This window comes from Typopeltis vanoorti, chromosome 3 (genome assembly GCF_054136105.1).
Source record: "Typopeltis vanoorti isolate ZY-2024b chromosome 3, IOZ_Tvanoo_1.0, whole genome shotgun sequence".
NCBI lineage: Eukaryota > Metazoa > Arthropoda > Arachnida > Uropygi > Thelyphonidae > Typopeltis > Typopeltis vanoorti.
This window is the reverse complement of record NC_143551.1, coordinates 35,111,210-35,129,668: the sequence shown is the minus strand read 5'-3', so window position 1 is coordinate 35,129,668 and position 18,459 is coordinate 35,111,210. Positions and strand designations below refer to the sequence as shown.

The window sequence follows — 18,459 nt, the reverse complement described above, 5'->3', positions numbered from 1 at the left end:
TTGTGCTCTTAGAGAATATAGAGACAAATGTAAGAAAGCTAAACAGTGTATAAAACTAGCTAAACAAAAGTCATGGGAGGACTTTGGCAAGAACATAGAAAATAAATATCAAGAAGGTGACAAAATATTCTGGAGGTTCTTGAAGAAGCTTAGGAATGGAGGAAAGAGTGCTGTAAAAGGAGTTAGTGATGATAAAGGTGACATGAAAACGGCAGAAAAGAGATATCCTTGAAGTATGAAGTAATTACTTTGAAAATTTGCTAAATGAAACAAGCAGTAATAAAAAACACTGACCAGGCATGCATCCAGGAATACATATCCATACTTGAAGTAGAAAAAGCCATCCAAGCTTGAAATGTGGAAAGGCAGCAGGAGTAGATGATATTCGACCAGAAATGCTGAAGCATGGTGGTATAAGAGTCTCACAGTGGCTGCACTGCATAGTTCAGAATGCATGGACAGAGGGACGAATTCCCAATGATTGGAGTAGCGCTCTCATAGTACCCATATATAAAGAGGGAAATAAAACTGAATGTGAGAATTACAGAGGTATATCCCTACTGAGTGTTCCTGGTAAGATATATCCAAGTATACTTGAGAAACGATTGAGAAGAATTGTGGAAGAAAACCTTGGTGAAGAACAAGGCTGGATTCAGGTCAAATAGAGGCTGCCAGGATCAGATCTTTACTTTATGACAAATAGTGGAGAAATCATGGGAATATAACAAAGATCTGTATTTAAGTTTTGTCGATTTGGAAAAGGCACATGACAAGGTGCCAGGAGAGAAGCTATTCAATACGCTACAGTTATATAGTGTCAATGGGGCATTATATCAAGCAATACTTAGTCTTTATTTGAGTTGTAAGTCAGCAGTTAGAAACGAAGGAAGTACAGAAAGATGGTTTAATGTTAAATCTGGTGGAGACAAGGATGTACATTATCCCCTTTGTTATTCATTATCTATATGGGTCACATTATGAAGGAAAGTGGTATTAAACATGATATCAAAATTGGAGATGTTAATGTCAGCTCTTTGCTTTATGTGGACGATGTTATACTTCTAAATAAATCCGCTACAAGTCTGTGAGATTCTCTGACTAAATTGAATAACTGTTGTAATAGATATGGTATGAAGGCCAGTAATAAAAAGACAAAGACAATGAAAATAGGCAGAATCATTGAAAATGTCAACTGTGTTGTGAATGCAGAACCTGTGGAACAAGTAAAACATTTCAGCTTCTTAGGCATGATTTTTAGTGAAGATGGTAAATTAAATATAGAAATAGACAACAGAATCAACAAAACTGGTATGGTAGGAAGTTAATTGAATAAATTCATATGGAATAAGAGAGAAATTAGTCAGAACACTAAATTAGCTTTATTCGAGACAGTGTTCAAGCCAATTTTAACTTATGGATCTGAGAGCTGGGTCAGAAATAAAACGCTTGACCAAAGACTAGAGACCTCAGATATGAGAGTCCTGAGAAAGATTAGAGACGTGAACAGGTGGCATCAATGGCAATATCATATTGAAAACAAGGATATTAAGAAAGATCTTGATATTGTCAGCATCCAGGAATGTGTTAGCAGAGTTAATCTCAGGTGGTATGGTCACTTAAACAGAATGGGCTAGGAAAGATTAGCAAAACAAGTGTTCTCTGCAAGCTTGGCAGGAAAACGACCCAGAAGAAGACCAAGATATAGGTGGATTGATATGCTACAAAGTGCCTTAGATGATAGAAATATAAGATCTGATAATGTTGGAGTCTTGACATGTAACACTGATTTGGAGGAAAATTAGATAGGAAGTTAGTAATGATGTAAATTTTTCATGTAGTACTATTATATCATGTTCACCCTTTGAGGGTACATGGCAGGAATTTGATGATGAATAATGTAAGTTCTGCAGTAATTTTTTTCTTGCAGGGTTATAAAGCAAAGTTCACAGGAAGAAAAACTATTTACTTGCACCAAAGATCAACAATCTTGAGAACCTGCTGTGGAAAAAGCCTTGAAAAAAATTCCTCTATTCAGTAACTTAAATTAAACTTAAACTTATGGTCTTCCTTCTGACAGGCTACCATTACAAATGCAAGAAATACTGCTCAAGACTTCTGGGACACCTAAAGCTATCATGTAAATTATCGCCTTGAAAAAAAAAATATATATTTATAACCATTTGAAATAAGATACTCAAAAGAAACATTTTTATTTCTAATATTAATTATTTCATTTATAAATACTTTTACAATTTTAACCTTTTTTAGTTTTCTTTTTACTCACCGAACTCACCTTGGCATATCTACGTGCTAATGATTACATGAATATTCTTTGAAGTTAATATAACATTTGGATATTATTACAATAAGTTGGATATGAAGCCCATATTTTTGATATATTTTATCCGTGTGGCTCTTTGGGTAGTTAAAACTGATGTAGTCAACTCACCATAGCAAACTGACTGAAATCTTAAAACATCAACACTATTCTGAAAGAAATTCACTGTTATCAATTCTTCCCCTATAACTATTCCTTTAGTCACTTTTATGTAATCAAAATTGACTATATTTTAACTTCTATGGTATATTACATGAAATGGTTAGCTTTCTTGTATATATTCACCACTTCGTTCTATAAACAGGATCAAAACTCAAATAGAGTCAAAATATTTCAGATCAGCATCACAAAAGGTTATCATATTGGTATGTCAAACTAACCCACCCTTGTTTCATAATCATATAGTGACTTAACATTTAATGTTAGTGAATACACTAAATTCTTGTTAATTCAGAAATCATTAGGCTAATGACCACATAGTTTTTGCATCTTCTCATCAAACCTTAGTATTTCTCATTATCTCTGATCCCTTTTTTTGGTCAGGAAGATCTAAGTTTGGATCCTATCTAAAACACCAGGAATCTTTCTGAAGAGCTTTCATTTGAAGGCATAGCCAGTCTCACACAGAGGTAGAATGATTTTCCTTCAGAAACTTTGGAGCCATAACTGCAAAACAAAAATCCATTACTCTTTCCCTCCCCAATTCCCTGTGAAGTCAAAAGTTATACCCCTTTCACATCTGATAACTGCATTGTGACTCTCCAAAGACACAAGTGCTCCTGCATTTTCATGAAGACAATGTAGTACTCATTAATAGAGAGTTACAGAGAGTGAATTGAGATATACAATTTTTCTCATTTAGATGGAAAACAGGGAATACATTTACCCCAAGATTACATAAGCTATGACTTGGAAACATCACTGACTACAGAAACATAGTTTCCGTAGTCAGTGAATAAATGAATGGATTTTAAGTTTGATAAATTCAATACTTAAGACACAAAATACTTTATAAAACATTGAAAATATTCATCTCGAATTCAATTAATCTTTCATAAAAAAATAAGGCTATTTAGAACATTCACTGATAGAATATTCTTAATTCACACATGCTCTCACGAGATTTACAATTAAATCTAGTTATATTGTTTTAAAATTAACTAGTAGATCACCAATATAGTTCACATCTAACCTTTTCCCTTTCATTCTAGCAACAAGCATCTGCTTTGCTAGCCTTTCCACTCCCATTCTGTTTAAACAGCTTTATCACATTACATTCTGTTTAAACAGCCCTATCACATTACATTCTTAAATGCTAAATTGGTCAAGTTCATGTAAACTTAATCATGTGGTACTGTAATAGTGTCCTGTACATCCCAGCCCTTTGAGGGTATATATCAGGAAATTGATGACCGCTCAAGATCTGGTTCTTGTTTTCAAACTTTCATTTTTTTTTTTTTTTTTTGAATAATATTTGTATATTTGCATCTGTAGTCTGAAAGCTACTGGACTAATTCATTTTAAACTGTTGTACATGTTTTTAGTATGGAATTCATTTTTATACTGCTCAAAACTGAACTGTAATCACTTCCTATTTCAAATTCCTATAATTAATATCTTCTTGCTTCAAAAACAAGAGCATACAGAGGATTTGAAATCCTCTGTGTTCATATCACTATGAACAATAGCATAATGAATGAGGCTTTTCTTATTTGTCTTTCCATGTGAATTTGTGTACATCTTTATGTTAAAACATGGTATTAACAGCTCTCATCCATGTCCTAAACATAAATCCAGCTGGTACTTGCCATTTTACTAGCTTTACCTTAGCAGAACCTTCTCTGGAATAATAATCACAAATGAGTCTCATTTTTCAATTCCCCATTTTTGATATTTGCCCATATCACTCTACAGGAAATTATCTATCATTCAAAAAGATTAACTTCATGTTTCTTGTTGTATACTATAGCTGCCGATTACTTTCTTTGATCATTATCATCTTAATATAACATCTTGTGGTTGTAATTTAATTTTTTTTTAATTTAGCTAATTTAACTTATTCATTTCTTTTCTCAGATCATCAGTCTTCCTACCAGAATAACTGACAACATCCTCCAATTTGCCAACACACTTGATCTCTTCCTAACAAGCTCACCTTCTAGGTATACTGTGATTATTGATTCTCCTCTTGTTGATTCTAACTCAGACTACAACTTCATACAGGTTTCTTTTGCCACAGAATAATCTTCACCCACCAGTTCACTGTCTCGTGTCCTTGAGCACTGCAAGAATGCCACTGCTCAAGGTCCTCCAACTGGGAGGACCTCTGCAACTTCTATTTCTCCTTCCTATGGTCTGACTACCGCTTCAGTTCTTCTGATTCTAACACCTGCTCAGACCAAATAGCAGAAATAATCCTCTCAGGAATAAAGGCTTTCACCCTTTATTCCACTCCAAATTCTCACCCACCATCAAAGCCTTGGTTCTCAAAAAAAAAGTATGCCAATGCTGTAAAAGAAAAAACCTCCGCTTACCATGACTGGCTCAAGACCAGAACTCCAGCTGCCTACTCTTCCTACACTGCAGCTCACACAACCATTGTAAAAGAATCATCACTAAGTCCAAGTCAGACTTTGAAAGGGCCAAATGGTGCAAACTTGCCTCCTGCCCAATTGGCTGTCACTCCTTCTGGTCCCCCTGCCAAGACCATTGGGTGCAACTTCTGCCCACTCAAGTTTCCACCACTTTCACAACTGGATGGTATTATAGTAACCTCATCTAAAAGTGAGTCCAACTTACTGGCATCACTCTTGTCTTCAAATTCCTGCATTGGTGACTTAGCCAAAGGTCCCTCCACACTACCAAGAATAGCTCCCTTCATGTTGCCCATAGTTTTTTGACAAAAAGAAATCTGAAGAATCCTCAATAACCTGAACATGAACAAAGCATCTGGTCCTGATAGTATTCCACCTATTGTGTTAAACATTTGTGCCCCAGAACTAACACCTATCCTATGTTGCCTCTTCAATCTATTCCTGATAAAAGCCAAGCAATGAACTACCATCCAATTGCTCTCTCACTTCTGTTCTCTCTAAAATTATGGAGAAAGTCATCAACAACTAACTCTTGAACCACCCAGAGGCATACCAATTAATCAGTGACCAGCAGTATGAATTCTGCTGCTTACAATCTACAGCTGATCTTGCTTTCACCAGCCACCTCTGGACTCAAGCCATGGAGAAATTTGGAGAAACTCATGTGGTTGCCCTCAACATTTCAGAGGCATTTGATTGAATTTGGCTCGGGGCCTACTTAACAAACTGCCATTCAATGTTCTGCCTTCCTCACACTGCAATTAGATTGCCAACTTTCTCACTGGTTGCTTACTACTTGTCATGATGGACAGTTTACTCTCCCCAGATTTCCCCATTTGCAGGAGTATCCAGAGTTCTGTTCATTCACCTTACTCTCTTCTTGTATATAAATGTATATAAATGACCTGTTCTCTCAGACTTCCAATCCTATCCTTAGCTTTGCTGACAACAGTACATTCCATTCCTTCTTTTGATTTGACAAACCTGTTAGTGCTCAAGTATTAGAATCCTCAAGATCTACCATGACAAGGGTCCTGAACTCAGATCTCCTAGCTGTATTCCAGTGAGGCAAGGACAACCTTGTAAACTTTGATGGCACAAAAATTCAGGCCTGTCTGATCTCATAAGAAAGAGCTCACATCCTTCTCTCTTACCTTCAATGATACTCAGATATCCAAACATGATCAGATTTCTTGCTCGGACTGACCTGCACCTCTGATCTTTCCTGGCACAACAACATTTCAACTATAGCTTCTGCAGCTGCTAAAAAAAATTGGTGTATATTTTCATACAAGACACTATTTCACAGCTGCTAACTCTTTACAAAGCCCAAATCCACCCAGGCATGGAATATTGCTTCCATATTTGAGGTAGAGGACCAAAATCCTCTCTAAGATTGCTCAACTCTATCCAGAAGAGGGCAGTACAGCTAATTAATGATCTCTTTCACATATCCACTTCAATCTCTCTCTTAGATGATCAGTTTCCCTGTGCCTCTTCTACAGATACTTTCATGGACACTGCTGAATTAGGCACTATTATTCCTCCACTCTCCTCCAAAATCATTAAAACTAGAGCCACTGATAACCAACATCCTTTTACAGTCCATCTTGAAACTCACCAAACCAACTTCACTGCCTCCTCCTTCATCCGATCTACTTCTGTTCCTTGGGAACAGTCTCCCCCACTCTGCCTTCCTCAAAGATTACAACCCTTGGCTTTTATTTATTATTATAATAGCTATTTTGTGGCCTTAAATTTGTATGGATCAGATTTAAAAAAATAAAAATATAAAAAATTTTAGAAAAATCTCACCTTTCTTTTTGTCTTTGTTTCAGCAACATCAGTTATATTGACATGACATTATTCTAATTCTGCCATTTCTCCTTTGTTTCTGTACCTATTGATTGTACCTATTTTGAATTCTACTGATGTTGAGTTTATTCCATTCTTCTGATTTTCCAGGACACTGGAATACAGTGGGAATGAAAATAGTGGAAACCTTATTTAACCAGGAAATCCTCCATCCAGCATGATTCATCTTGTTGCACTATAAATCTGTTTTTGTTTTATTCAATCTAGAATGCAGTTTGTTTGGCTAAATCCTGAATTGCCATCCATTTTAATTCTGCTGATGTTCAGTATGTTCTACTGGCAGGCTTTTCACTACAATCCTTGGTTTCCTGACAAAAACAGTAGGAAACTTTTTTAACTGGGCAGTCCTCCAGTCAGTGTGACATTTAGAAAAATCTCACCTTTGTGTTTGTTTCAGTACCACCACTTTGACTTTGATCACCTCCTGCATCCTTTGAGAGAGGCTTTCCTTATTGTGCAGCAGACATCAGGTAGAATTTGTTTCCATTCCTCCATCAAAGCAGCACTGAGTTCAGTGACAGATCGAAGACAAGTTGCTCTGGACTTCAATCACCACTCCGATTCATCCCAGAGGTGTTTGATGGGGTTGAGGTCAGGACTCTGCGCAGGCCAGGGCAGTCATTTAACACCCATCTCTTCATATCATTCCATAACAGCTGCAGATTTGTGGCATGGGGGCATTGTCATCTTGATAGTAACATGGATCCAATCCACAAAAACTCCACAGTATAGGTAGCACCTGATGATCCAGAAATTTAAGGTACTGAGCTGTCTTCATGGAACCATAGACAACAACAACCAGTGGTCACTTCAAACCAACTGAATGCACTCCATAACCATTACTCCTCCACCAAATGTTATTCTCAGTACAACACACTGTGCTAACAATCGTTCACCAGGCTGCCTCCACTCCTACACACTACCATCAGACTGGAAACAGGTGAACCTTGATTCATCACTCCAGAGTACCATTTTCACTAATAAGTTATCGAGTTCACATGCTCTTTGCATCAGGCCATGAGCCACCTTTTTCATTCTTGTAATGTTCAGCTTGTGTGTCATTGCTCTTCTGTAGAAACCCAGTAAATGGAGTTCTTTTTGTTTGGTATTAGTGCTCACCATGGTGATACTGGTGCTCTGGAACTCATCACAGATGGTCAGTGCCGATTGTAGCCAGTTTTTGTGTGTGCCATCCATTTTAACACCCTCCTGTCCCTGTCAGTCATTTTTGGTGATTGCCCTGGGTGTTTTCCTGCACTAGTGATGCCAGAACATCTCAATTTGTTGATCACATCATGTATCATTGATTTTGGATGCTCCAGTTGAGCAGCAATAGCATGTATATCCGTGCCACCAATGTGACAGCCCACGATTACACCTCTCTTGAAGTCACTGAGTTCACGTTGTGTTCCCATACCACCTATATTCAACTGGTATGATGAAGTATTGCTTCCTACTATCTGTACACTGGTTTTTATGTTATTAACAAACCTGGAATGTTCTATAACTTCAAATAACAGGGGTGTGTGGACAATTATTGATAGGTAGTATTTGTACCTATTTTGAATTCTGCTGATGTTGAGTTTATTCCATTCTCTTGCTTTTCCAGGACACTGGAATACAGTAGGAATGAAAATAGTGGAAACCTTATGTAACCAGGAAATCCTCCATCCAGCATGACATTCATCTTGTTGCACTATAAATCTGTTTTTGTTTTATTCAGTCTAGAATGTAGTTTGTTTGGCTAAATCCTGAATTGCCATCCATTTTAATTTGTTCACTATCCAGATAAATACCTATTAACAAGGCACACCACATAAAGGTAAGGATTAGATATTAGGTCCGAAGTGCAACTAATTCTCCCATTCCTTAAAAGGCTATGTGAGATTCTCCACATAGCCTTTTCTCCTAGCTAACTAGCTTTTGATGCTTAAGCAACCAGCATAATGAGTGATGGCATGAAATTTGTTTGAAAGTTTCCAGGCATTAACTTGAGACCTTTGAAAAGTTAAAAATGTTTTAGAGGGCAAAACAAAAATCAAAATAAAATACTTTTTTTGAGTAGATCTGCAGTTATTATTTTCCTAACCTACATTAAATCATAAAACTCATCATGAGAGTTCAGCACTAGACAAACACAGTCTTTCATATTAATCTCTAAACTTATCAACTTTTTTGCACTTTTGCTATCCTCTCAGGCAGTGCTTCTATCACTCTCCATGAAAAAAAACTTACATTTTACCATCTTACTCACTACTTCCTTCTTCAACTTCTAGTGATGGCCTCTTATCCTTGTTCCTTTTCCTCCCTCATTCCACCATATGAAAAATTTTCCCATTGTCAGCTGAAAATAACCTTTCAACAGCTTAAATGTTTCGATCATATCCCCCCCCCCTTTCACTTCTATCCACAATTCTTTAGTTTACATCCCTTCAGGTCTGATTATTTTTGTTTTGTGTCTCCACTCTCTATAAGGTTATTTCATCCCTTTCAAATCCTGGTGACCAGATCAAACCACAGAAATTCAGATATAGTCTGATCAATGTTTTATACAATGGAACCATCATTGTATAAAATCTCTCATCTTTTAAATGAGATTTTAATTAAATCTTTTATCTCTCACAGTCAATGTTCTCCTCAATATTGCAGCAATTCTCTGAGTTGTCTTCACAGCCTCTGCAATTGTCTTCTGAATTTCAAAGTTTATTGTAGACTTCAGATTAATCAAAACTTTATGAACACTTGTGTAGTTTGCATTCAGATCAAAAATTATACATTATTTGAAAATGCGCAGAAAAGCTTGCAAAGTTTTATTTAGAGCTTTGGAACAGGATTTGTGTGTGATTAATTATAAATACACTTGGTCATCGACTTACGACCACAAAAAAAAAAAAATAATAATTAATAAATTAATAATAAATCAGGCAGCTGCACATACGATAACCATGGGATACGATAGTTATCGTACGATAACTATCTCTCACATACACTCGGTTGCTTTCGAGCATCTGTTGCGTGTGGTGTATTAATTAAAATTCTACTGAAATACTATCCATAAAATGTGTAGTAAAAGGAAAGTACCATCATCTACAGATATGCCAGCTAAGAAGTCAAGGAAAACTATTGATTTAGACTATAAAATGAAAGTTATCCAAAAGTATGAAGAAGGTGGAAAGAAAGTGAATACAATAGCACATGACTTGAAGTTATCACATTCCACGGTATCGACAATACTTAAGGACAAAGAAAGAATTCAGGAAGCTGTAAAAGGTTCCGCACCTATGAAGTCTACAATTTTAACCAAACAACGACAGGGACCCATTCATGAAATGGAGAAATTGTTGTTTATGTGGATGGAAGATTCAATACAGAAAAATTCACCCATGAGCCTTTGCACAGTGCAAGCGAAGGCTAGAAGTCTGTTTCAGAGTTTAAAATCACGTGCCGGAGACAATCACGCAGAAGATTTTCAGGCTAGTACTGGATGGTTTAAGCGTTTTAAAAAAAGATTTGCTTTGCATAATATACGTGTCACAAGAGAAGCAGGAAGTGCAGATGAAGATGAAGCCCAAAAATTTGTTGATAGTTTCGACTCTTTAATCAAAGAAGAAGGTTATCTACTGGAAGAAATATTTAACGTAGATGAAGCCGGCTTGCAATGGAAACGCATGCTTAATCGTATGTACGTACACCAAGAAGCAAAAAGAATGCCAGGATTCAAAGCTTTTAAGGATCGGTTGACTTTGTTGCTTGGTGGGAATGCTGCGGGTTTTAAGCTGAAGCCTTTTCTCATTTATCGTTCAGAAAACCCTCATGCATTTAAGCACACACTGCCCATTTACTGCTGTTCAAACCCTAAAGCTTGGATGACTCAAGCACTGTTCGAAGACTGTTCATGAGCTGCTTTATTCCCCTGGCTTGTGAATATTGTGCAGAGAGAGGTATCCCTTTCAAGATTTTATTGATTATGGACAATGCCCTGGCCACCCTTCTCATCTGGACGACCTTCAACATGATGTTAGAGTGGTTTTTAACATAACCACCTAACACAACCACTCTCATTCAAGCCATGGATCAGGGTGCTATTTCAGCATTCAATGCTCACTACCTCAGAACGACATTTGCACAAGCCATCGAAGTGATAGATTCTGATGCTGATTTATCTTTGTGAGACTTTTGGAAGCAGTACAACATTCTTCAGTGTATCAAGAATATTTCGACCGCATGGGAATGTGTAACAAAGAATTATATGTCAGGAATTTGAAAAAGTGTCTAAAATGTTATGTAAATACATTTGAAGGATTTGAAAAAGGAGAGGAACTGGAAGTGATTACAGAAAAAATAGTTAAACTTGCAAAAAATCTTAAATTAGAATGTGAAATAGAAGACGTAGAGGAGTTGCTAGATTGTGAAATAAAAGAACTTTCGGATGAAGAGTTGATTGAATTGGAAGCACAGAGAGTGTCAGAAGAAAAAAGTGAGAGAGAGAGAGAGGAAGAAGAGAAAGAAAAAGAGGAGCCAGAAAAGAAATTCACTGCAAAGAGTTTATCAGATTCTTTTTCGCAACTGAATAACGCTCTCGCCAGTTTCGAAGCAATGGACCGTAATGTCGAATGATTCACAAAGGTTGAACATATCATTCAAGATGCTGTTCGTTGTTATCGTGAGATATATGAAGAAAAAAAGAAACAAACTGTTCAAACAAAGTTCAGCATGTTCCTCAAGAGAACATCTCCTACCTCAACCCAAGAACATGACCCTGACGATCCATAACCCAGCACAAGCAAAGATTAAAACTTGATTTTGTAAATTTCATTTGTATTAATTTTTACATTAATTTTAGATTGTATTTTTGTGTTTACAGTACAGTATTATTTTTCACATTATGTATAATATACATAATTATAAATTTAAAAGATTATAAAAATAAATTATAAAGATGATAAAAAGATTATTGTATTGGCAAATGTATCATGGGCCATTTTTCAAATTAATCTTTTATTTTCAGAAAAAGACAACCTGTTAGTGCGTAATGCAGAGTTGTTCCAGCAGCTTGAATTAGTAAGGCAGGAACTTAAAGAAGAAAAATCATCTCAGGAAAAGGAGCGAGATGAGTCTGAAAAGAGGATTAAAGAGCTTTCTGATCATCTTGCAAAGATGGAGGGAAAAGTATGTATGTTCTCTTGATATCCATAAAAAGAGAGTGTTTGGATATGTCTGATTTTTATATGCTCCTAAAATTTTATTTGCATAAGTATTCAATACAGAAATTAATATAATTTACTTAATTTTTAGCTATATGGATTTAGTGAAATGGGCTTTTTAAAGACCAAGTGCTTAAGTGTGCTCTGACTAACAGTTTGATAATAATTTGAAAGTGACTTATTCAGAGACTAAGCCAATTAAGGGACTAGCCAAAAGAAACTTTACGATCCTTGAATCTTTGCAGTGGAATGTTTTTGGTGCTGTAAGATGCATTTTCATTGAGATTTAGTTTTGAGCCTGACTTGTTATATGAATTTGAGTGAATACTGTATTTCTTTTCCAGAAATTCATCCTTAAGAAAAAAAAAAAGTTTTTATATATATATATATATATACAGTAAAAACAGTAAAACCCCTTTTTTACACTTTTCAGGGTGTTGATGGGAAAAAGTGTAAAAAGCAGGAAAGTGTAAACAGCGGGAAATGTAAAAAAACATTAAAAAAAGGCTGAAAGATGACTTACTTACTGCTAGTATGTGAGTCTACATACTAGATTACAAAATTTAATAACTGAAAATAAATGAATTTACAATTACTTACACTTGTCTATTTAAAAAATCTTTAATTATTGATTGTTTTTGCTTTTCGTTTTTTTTTGACATAGCGCCAGATTGCTTTGCATTGGGTTCAATGCTTGACCTGTTTTTTACTATCATGTTCAAAGTGGAAATGGAGAGTCCAAGTTCTTTTGCTAAATGCACACGTGTTCCAGCATGCCAATCTACACGTTGCAGAATTGCCATCTCTTCTTCTACCGAAATGCATTTTCTGTCTTTTTTCTCCATGTTACTAACATGGATAATCTGCCACCGCAACTTGAAAGCAACTTTCACACGTTAAATTACGTAGCAGAAATTTTCCAATATCAATTCGTACTGTGATTGAAAAATCATGGTATCGCTCGTCACTACATTACTGCTGCAAGTGTGCAAGTCACCGTGATAGCGGAAACAAAACTACAGACGAAAGCAATGCCATCTGAGAACAGAAATGCGCAGATTTACGCAGAAATTGATTCGAAAATCAGTATTGTCAACTGAGAAAAAAAAAATGCAAATCACGGGAAATAACGTCCACATCAAGTTGTTAATGGCGGGAAAACAATATATCGTAAGAATAGGTCTTAAGACAGGACCAATCGGAAAATGACGTAAATTGCAGGAACGTAAAAACGGGGTTTTACTGTATTTATTATTATTGTTGTTGTTGTTCCGGGCAACTCCAAGGACTCGACAGACTCATCGAGGGAGGCCCTAACATCATGTCAAGAACAACTGTTCGACATTGACACAGTATCTATCATACCTTGCCTTGAATTCATTCACCACTCTCCAAGTAAAAAACCTAGCTCTAACACCCTTGTCAACGACGCTCTTGCCCAGCTTCCATGCATGGCCCCTAGTCCTCCCACCACCAGTCATATTTTCAAAAATATCTTCTGGATCAATCTTATAGAAACCCTTCAGTAATTTGAATGTCTCAATCATATCACCCCTCCTTTGCCTATCGTCCAATCTCTGCAACCCACAAATCTTCAACCTATTCTCATAAGGTTCATTCCACAGACCTGCTATCATCTTGGTCACTCGTCTCTGGATCCTCTCCACTTCCTCCCCATCACGAAGAAACCCTGGTGCCCATAACTGGGCACAGTAGTCCAGATGGGGTCTTATCAAGGCTCGATACAGAGGAACAACAACTTGTTTGTCTCTGCATGTTAAAGTATTTTTCAGAAGCCAAGTGATTTGATGAGCTGATTTAGCCACTTTTGCAATGTGCCCCCTAAACTTCAATTCCCTATCCACCAACACTCCCAAATCCCTGGCCTCGTCAATCTCCTGGAGTACGGTTCCACCAATGCAATATACTGCTGCTATTCTTTTCACCCCAAAGTGCATAACCTTACACTTTGCCACATTAAATTGAAATCCATTTTTCCTAGCCCAGACCTTCAATCTATCCAAATCATCCTGTAAAATTTTGGCATCCTGTGCACTCACTATTGCTCTACCCAACTTTGCATCATCAGCAAACAAGTGAACACTTCCTCTCAGATCCTTTCCTATATCATTGATGAACAAATTGAAAAGCAGTGGTCCAAGAACAGAGTCCTGCAGCACACCACTAGTCACAAGCCATCTTTTAGACTCCACTCCTGAATAAACCACTCTCTGGTATCTCTCCTTCAACCACTCTCCTATCCATCTCACCAACCCTATATCTATCCCCATCTGCTCCAGTTTACTGATTAGGGTTCCATGTGGTATCCTGTCAAAGGCCTTGGCAAGGTCCAGTAGTATCACTGTAAACCCATTACCCCTATCCAGTTCAGCCGTCACTGTGTTATAAAACGTGAGCAAGTTACTGAGGCATGATCTACGCTTCACAAAACCATGTTGTCCCCCATACAATATCCCATTTTCATCTATCCAATCCTGTATTCTTTTCTTGACTAATTTCTCTAAGACCTTGACAATGATTCCTGATGTGCTATTCGGTTGGTAATTTACAACAGCAGTCTTGGAACCACCTTTATGCAGTGGAACTATTTTCCCTTCTTTCCACCCCCTCGGGACTAACTCAGACCCGAGACTCAAACAAAATGGTTAAGGGTACTGACAATTCTTTAGCTGCTTCTCGTACAACACGAGCTGGTATACCATCCAATCCCACAGATGTATTGACATTGAGGTTATGCAATAGACTACTCACCTCCACTTCATTCACCACAATTCCCGTATAATCTACTGGTTTATTCGTTTCTGCAATGTCACCACCTGGATGATATATACTTGCAAAGTGCTCACTCAGTAACTCAACTATATCAACTGATTCAGTTACCTCCCTACCATCGGCATTCTTTAAAATCATTCTGCCATGTACATTTTTCCTTTTACTTGCTACATATTTAAAAAACTGTCTAGGATTCTCTTTAGCCAGCATGGCCAATGTTCTTTCGTAATCCTTTTTTGCTTTTCTTACCACACTCATTACCCTTCTGGCCTGCGCTTTATACCGTTCATGTGCCTGCTGGTCACCTTTCTCCTTAAATTCCCTCCATAGTTGTTTCTTTTTTTGCAGCTCAAGCTTAATGGTGTTATTCATCCATTTAACCCCTACTTGATTTACTATTCGGACTCTAGGTATACAGTCAGCCATTACATCCTGCAAACGCTCCTTAACCACCTCCAATGCACTATCAACTTCTAGCCCTTGCAGTTGCACTGAACCAATCAAACTCCTAAGCTTGTCATACTTTCCAGCCCGATAATTCCACATGTACCTTGTCTTAATTGAAAATTCCACACATTTAGCCAAATCCTGAGATGTAATTACGAGGTCAAGCACTCTCTGATCCCTAGTATTTTCCATTACATGCTGTCGCAGATAGTTATCCCTTAATAACTGCATAAAATCCAATTCCTTCCTCCCGTGTGTCCTCTCCTCACTCCAATCAATGCAACCATAGTTGAAATCTCCCATAATAATTACCCTCCTTCCACTCATTTCTTCTATTTGCTTGTGCGTACTGTCACCGCATAAAATCCAATCTGGTCTATCACCTGGTGTATAGTAGCACCCAATTGTATATTTAGTTCTGCTAGCCACAATCTCACACCAAATGGCCTCAAATGTGCTCTTTTCTCTATTCTCCTTGGCTGTAGCTCATCAGCTATCATCAACAATACTCCCCCCCCCCATTTTATTCTCCCTGTCATTCCTGAACACACTATCCCCATCAGCAATCCCACTAGCTATATCATCTACAGTCAGCCATGATTCACTAATACCAATAACCTGTGGTCTGGAAGTGCCAACCATGGCCAAAAACTCTTCCTTCTTGTTCCTAATACTTCTAGCATTAGTGTACAAATTTAAGGCCCCCATTAGCCCCCAACTCTACCTTGATGCCTTATATTAACTATCCCACTCTGATTTGTTGTCCTTATTCGCTTAGGCATATTATATTCATTCATACATTCAACTGCCTCCCTAAGGACTGTATATCTACCCCCCCCCCCTTAATAAATCTAGTTTCCCTGAATTTGCACATCCACTACATTCAGCAAACACTTTCTCAAGTCTCCTTACACCGTAACCATTCAAATGCAAGCCATCCATCTTATATAGATCCTTTCGCCCATCGAACTCACTCCACACATCCACAAATTCCACACCACTCGTCATACATAACCCACGCATAAAGTCATTCGCAATTATGGCCCTCCTTTTAAACATTTCACTGTCATACCGTGGCAAAAGACTAATCATTCTAACTCTTTCACTCTTTTCTTTTGCTACCTCAAACAATTCATTCAGGTCTTCTATCATTTCCATTTTATCTCCTTTCAAATCATTCGTACCTGCCACAACAATCATTTCTTCACCCTTTCCTTTTGCTCTCTAATAGACTCAGTTACATCCTTTATGGTCGCACCAGGTTGGTACGATTTTGTCAAATCCTCTACTAACACACCTCGTACTAACGAGTCTCCATACAGCACTCTATCCTTCATTTTGTTCATGTTCACACTCATACGCCTATTTTTCCTGTCATACTTTTTATTATTGGCTGATTTGGAGAGCAGATACACCAACCAGGCTGATTGGCAGTAGTATCTATACATCACAATGCAGAAGAAAATGTTTTTGTATTGCATTAAATACCATGAACTTCTCAAGTGTAGTATTTCAGAACTACTCAGTTATGAATTATTTTTTTAAGCAACAGAAATATTGGAACGTACCAACACATACTTTAAAATTTGATGAGTTTCCACACACTTCACAACTAGTTCCATTAGGGATTTTTTTTTATGACAGTCTCATCCATAAAGGGTTGTAAATTCTAATATATTAGTACTGTGGGCTAGATAATCAAGATTCCCACTTTAGAAACCAAACATGGTACTTTTTTTGAAGCCTCCAGTAATGTTATCCATTCCCAGGCAATGTGATATTTGCAAAAAGGGGTTAGCAACTGTTTTTTGCTGATGGAATTTCAATTTGATATATGTTTCAGGAATGTCCTAGTGTAAATGAATGATGAACACACATTATACAACTTAGTACATACACACACACACACACGGTGGAGGGGGGGATCTGGAAAGTTCTGATGAACACCTAGAACAAAAATTATATTAAAGCAACTGGTATAACTACGAAAAAGAACAAATTCTTACAAATACAAAAAAAGTTTTACAAATTCAAATTTAATATCATTTTTGTTCTAAGTGTTTATCAGAACTTTCTAGACCCCCACCCCCTAGTATATTGAGGTTTATTGCCCTATAACACAATTGTGCTGTATGTGGGTCAGGAGTCGTTTGTGGTAAGTATATGTTAAAATTTATAGAGTAGGATTATGGAGTAGGGGTGAAGATTTGTTGACAACTCCCACACAAAGTGAGTACCCAGACCTCAATCCAAGGCTGCACTTGACAGCATCCCCTGCAAGCTGTTTTACTCAGACTCCCTCCAGGCACAACCTGGCAGAGTAAACAGCAAGAGAATCATTTGCCTGATCAAAAAGCCTACCAGAGTGTTATCTGCAAGTTTAATATTCAATTCTTTAATTTTTAAGCATTGTCTCTAATGGTACAAAATATTGATATGCTAAATCCATTCATTAAGTTTATATCTTATCTTCTCGCTACAGTAGCTTTCTTAATATCTTTAATTTTCTTTGAAGATTTATTAGTCATATTGCAAGGTTCACTGTTGGAAAAAAAAATGCCAAACAAGCAAAAACACAAACTTCTGGAGGAACTGACTCTGGCACATTAGGCACATGTATGGCATCATTGCCACACTAGAGGTGTGGCAATGGTGATCAAATTGTATGTTGAATATCAGTAGAATCAATAATTTACTTTTTATTATTTCACATAAAAATATTTTCTTGTTTTGTTTTGTAATAGCTTCACAGACCCCATAAAAAATTTTGTGTAACTCATAAGCAATCTACAGACCTCCATTTGGAAATCCCATTATAAAGGATAAATTTAATTATAATTAAGTTAGATAAATATATCTTAAATATTATAAACTATGCCATGTACATACCATTGTTAAAAAATTTAATAAACAAATGAGACTAGTGAGAATGATTTTCCTTAATCCTATCCTATCCCCCCCCCCCTCTCTCTCTCTCTCTGTGTGACACTAAATATGTCACAAGTAACCAAAATGATCCTCTGAGGAAATATAAATAATTTGATGACTTTATTCAGGCAAAAGAGATGGAAAAATTAGCAACTGAGAATTGTGAAATCGCTTCCTGTGCAGCACAACTACAATCAACGATTGTAGAAATGGAAATTCAGCTTTCGGAGAAAAATAAGGTAAGAACATTTCAGCTTATTTGTTGAATAATTTAAAAATA

General features: G+C 36.9%; 1 protein-coding gene across 3 annotated transcripts in view; it reads left to right on the top strand.

Moving 5' to 3' along the window:
- Golgin97 (Golgin 97) overlaps positions 1–18,459 on the top strand; it is a 288,071-nt gene that overhangs the window by 219,140 nt on the left and 50,472 nt on the right. For all 3 annotated transcript variants that reach the window (XM_090415540.1, XM_090415539.1, XM_090415538.1), the window contains 2 exons: positions 11,816–11,976; positions 18,308–18,418. In XM_090415540.1, the coding sequence (XP_090271666.1) occupies positions 11,816–11,976; positions 18,308–18,418 (272 nt within the window). The remainder of the gene's footprint in view (positions 1–11,815; positions 11,977–18,307; positions 18,419–18,459) is intronic.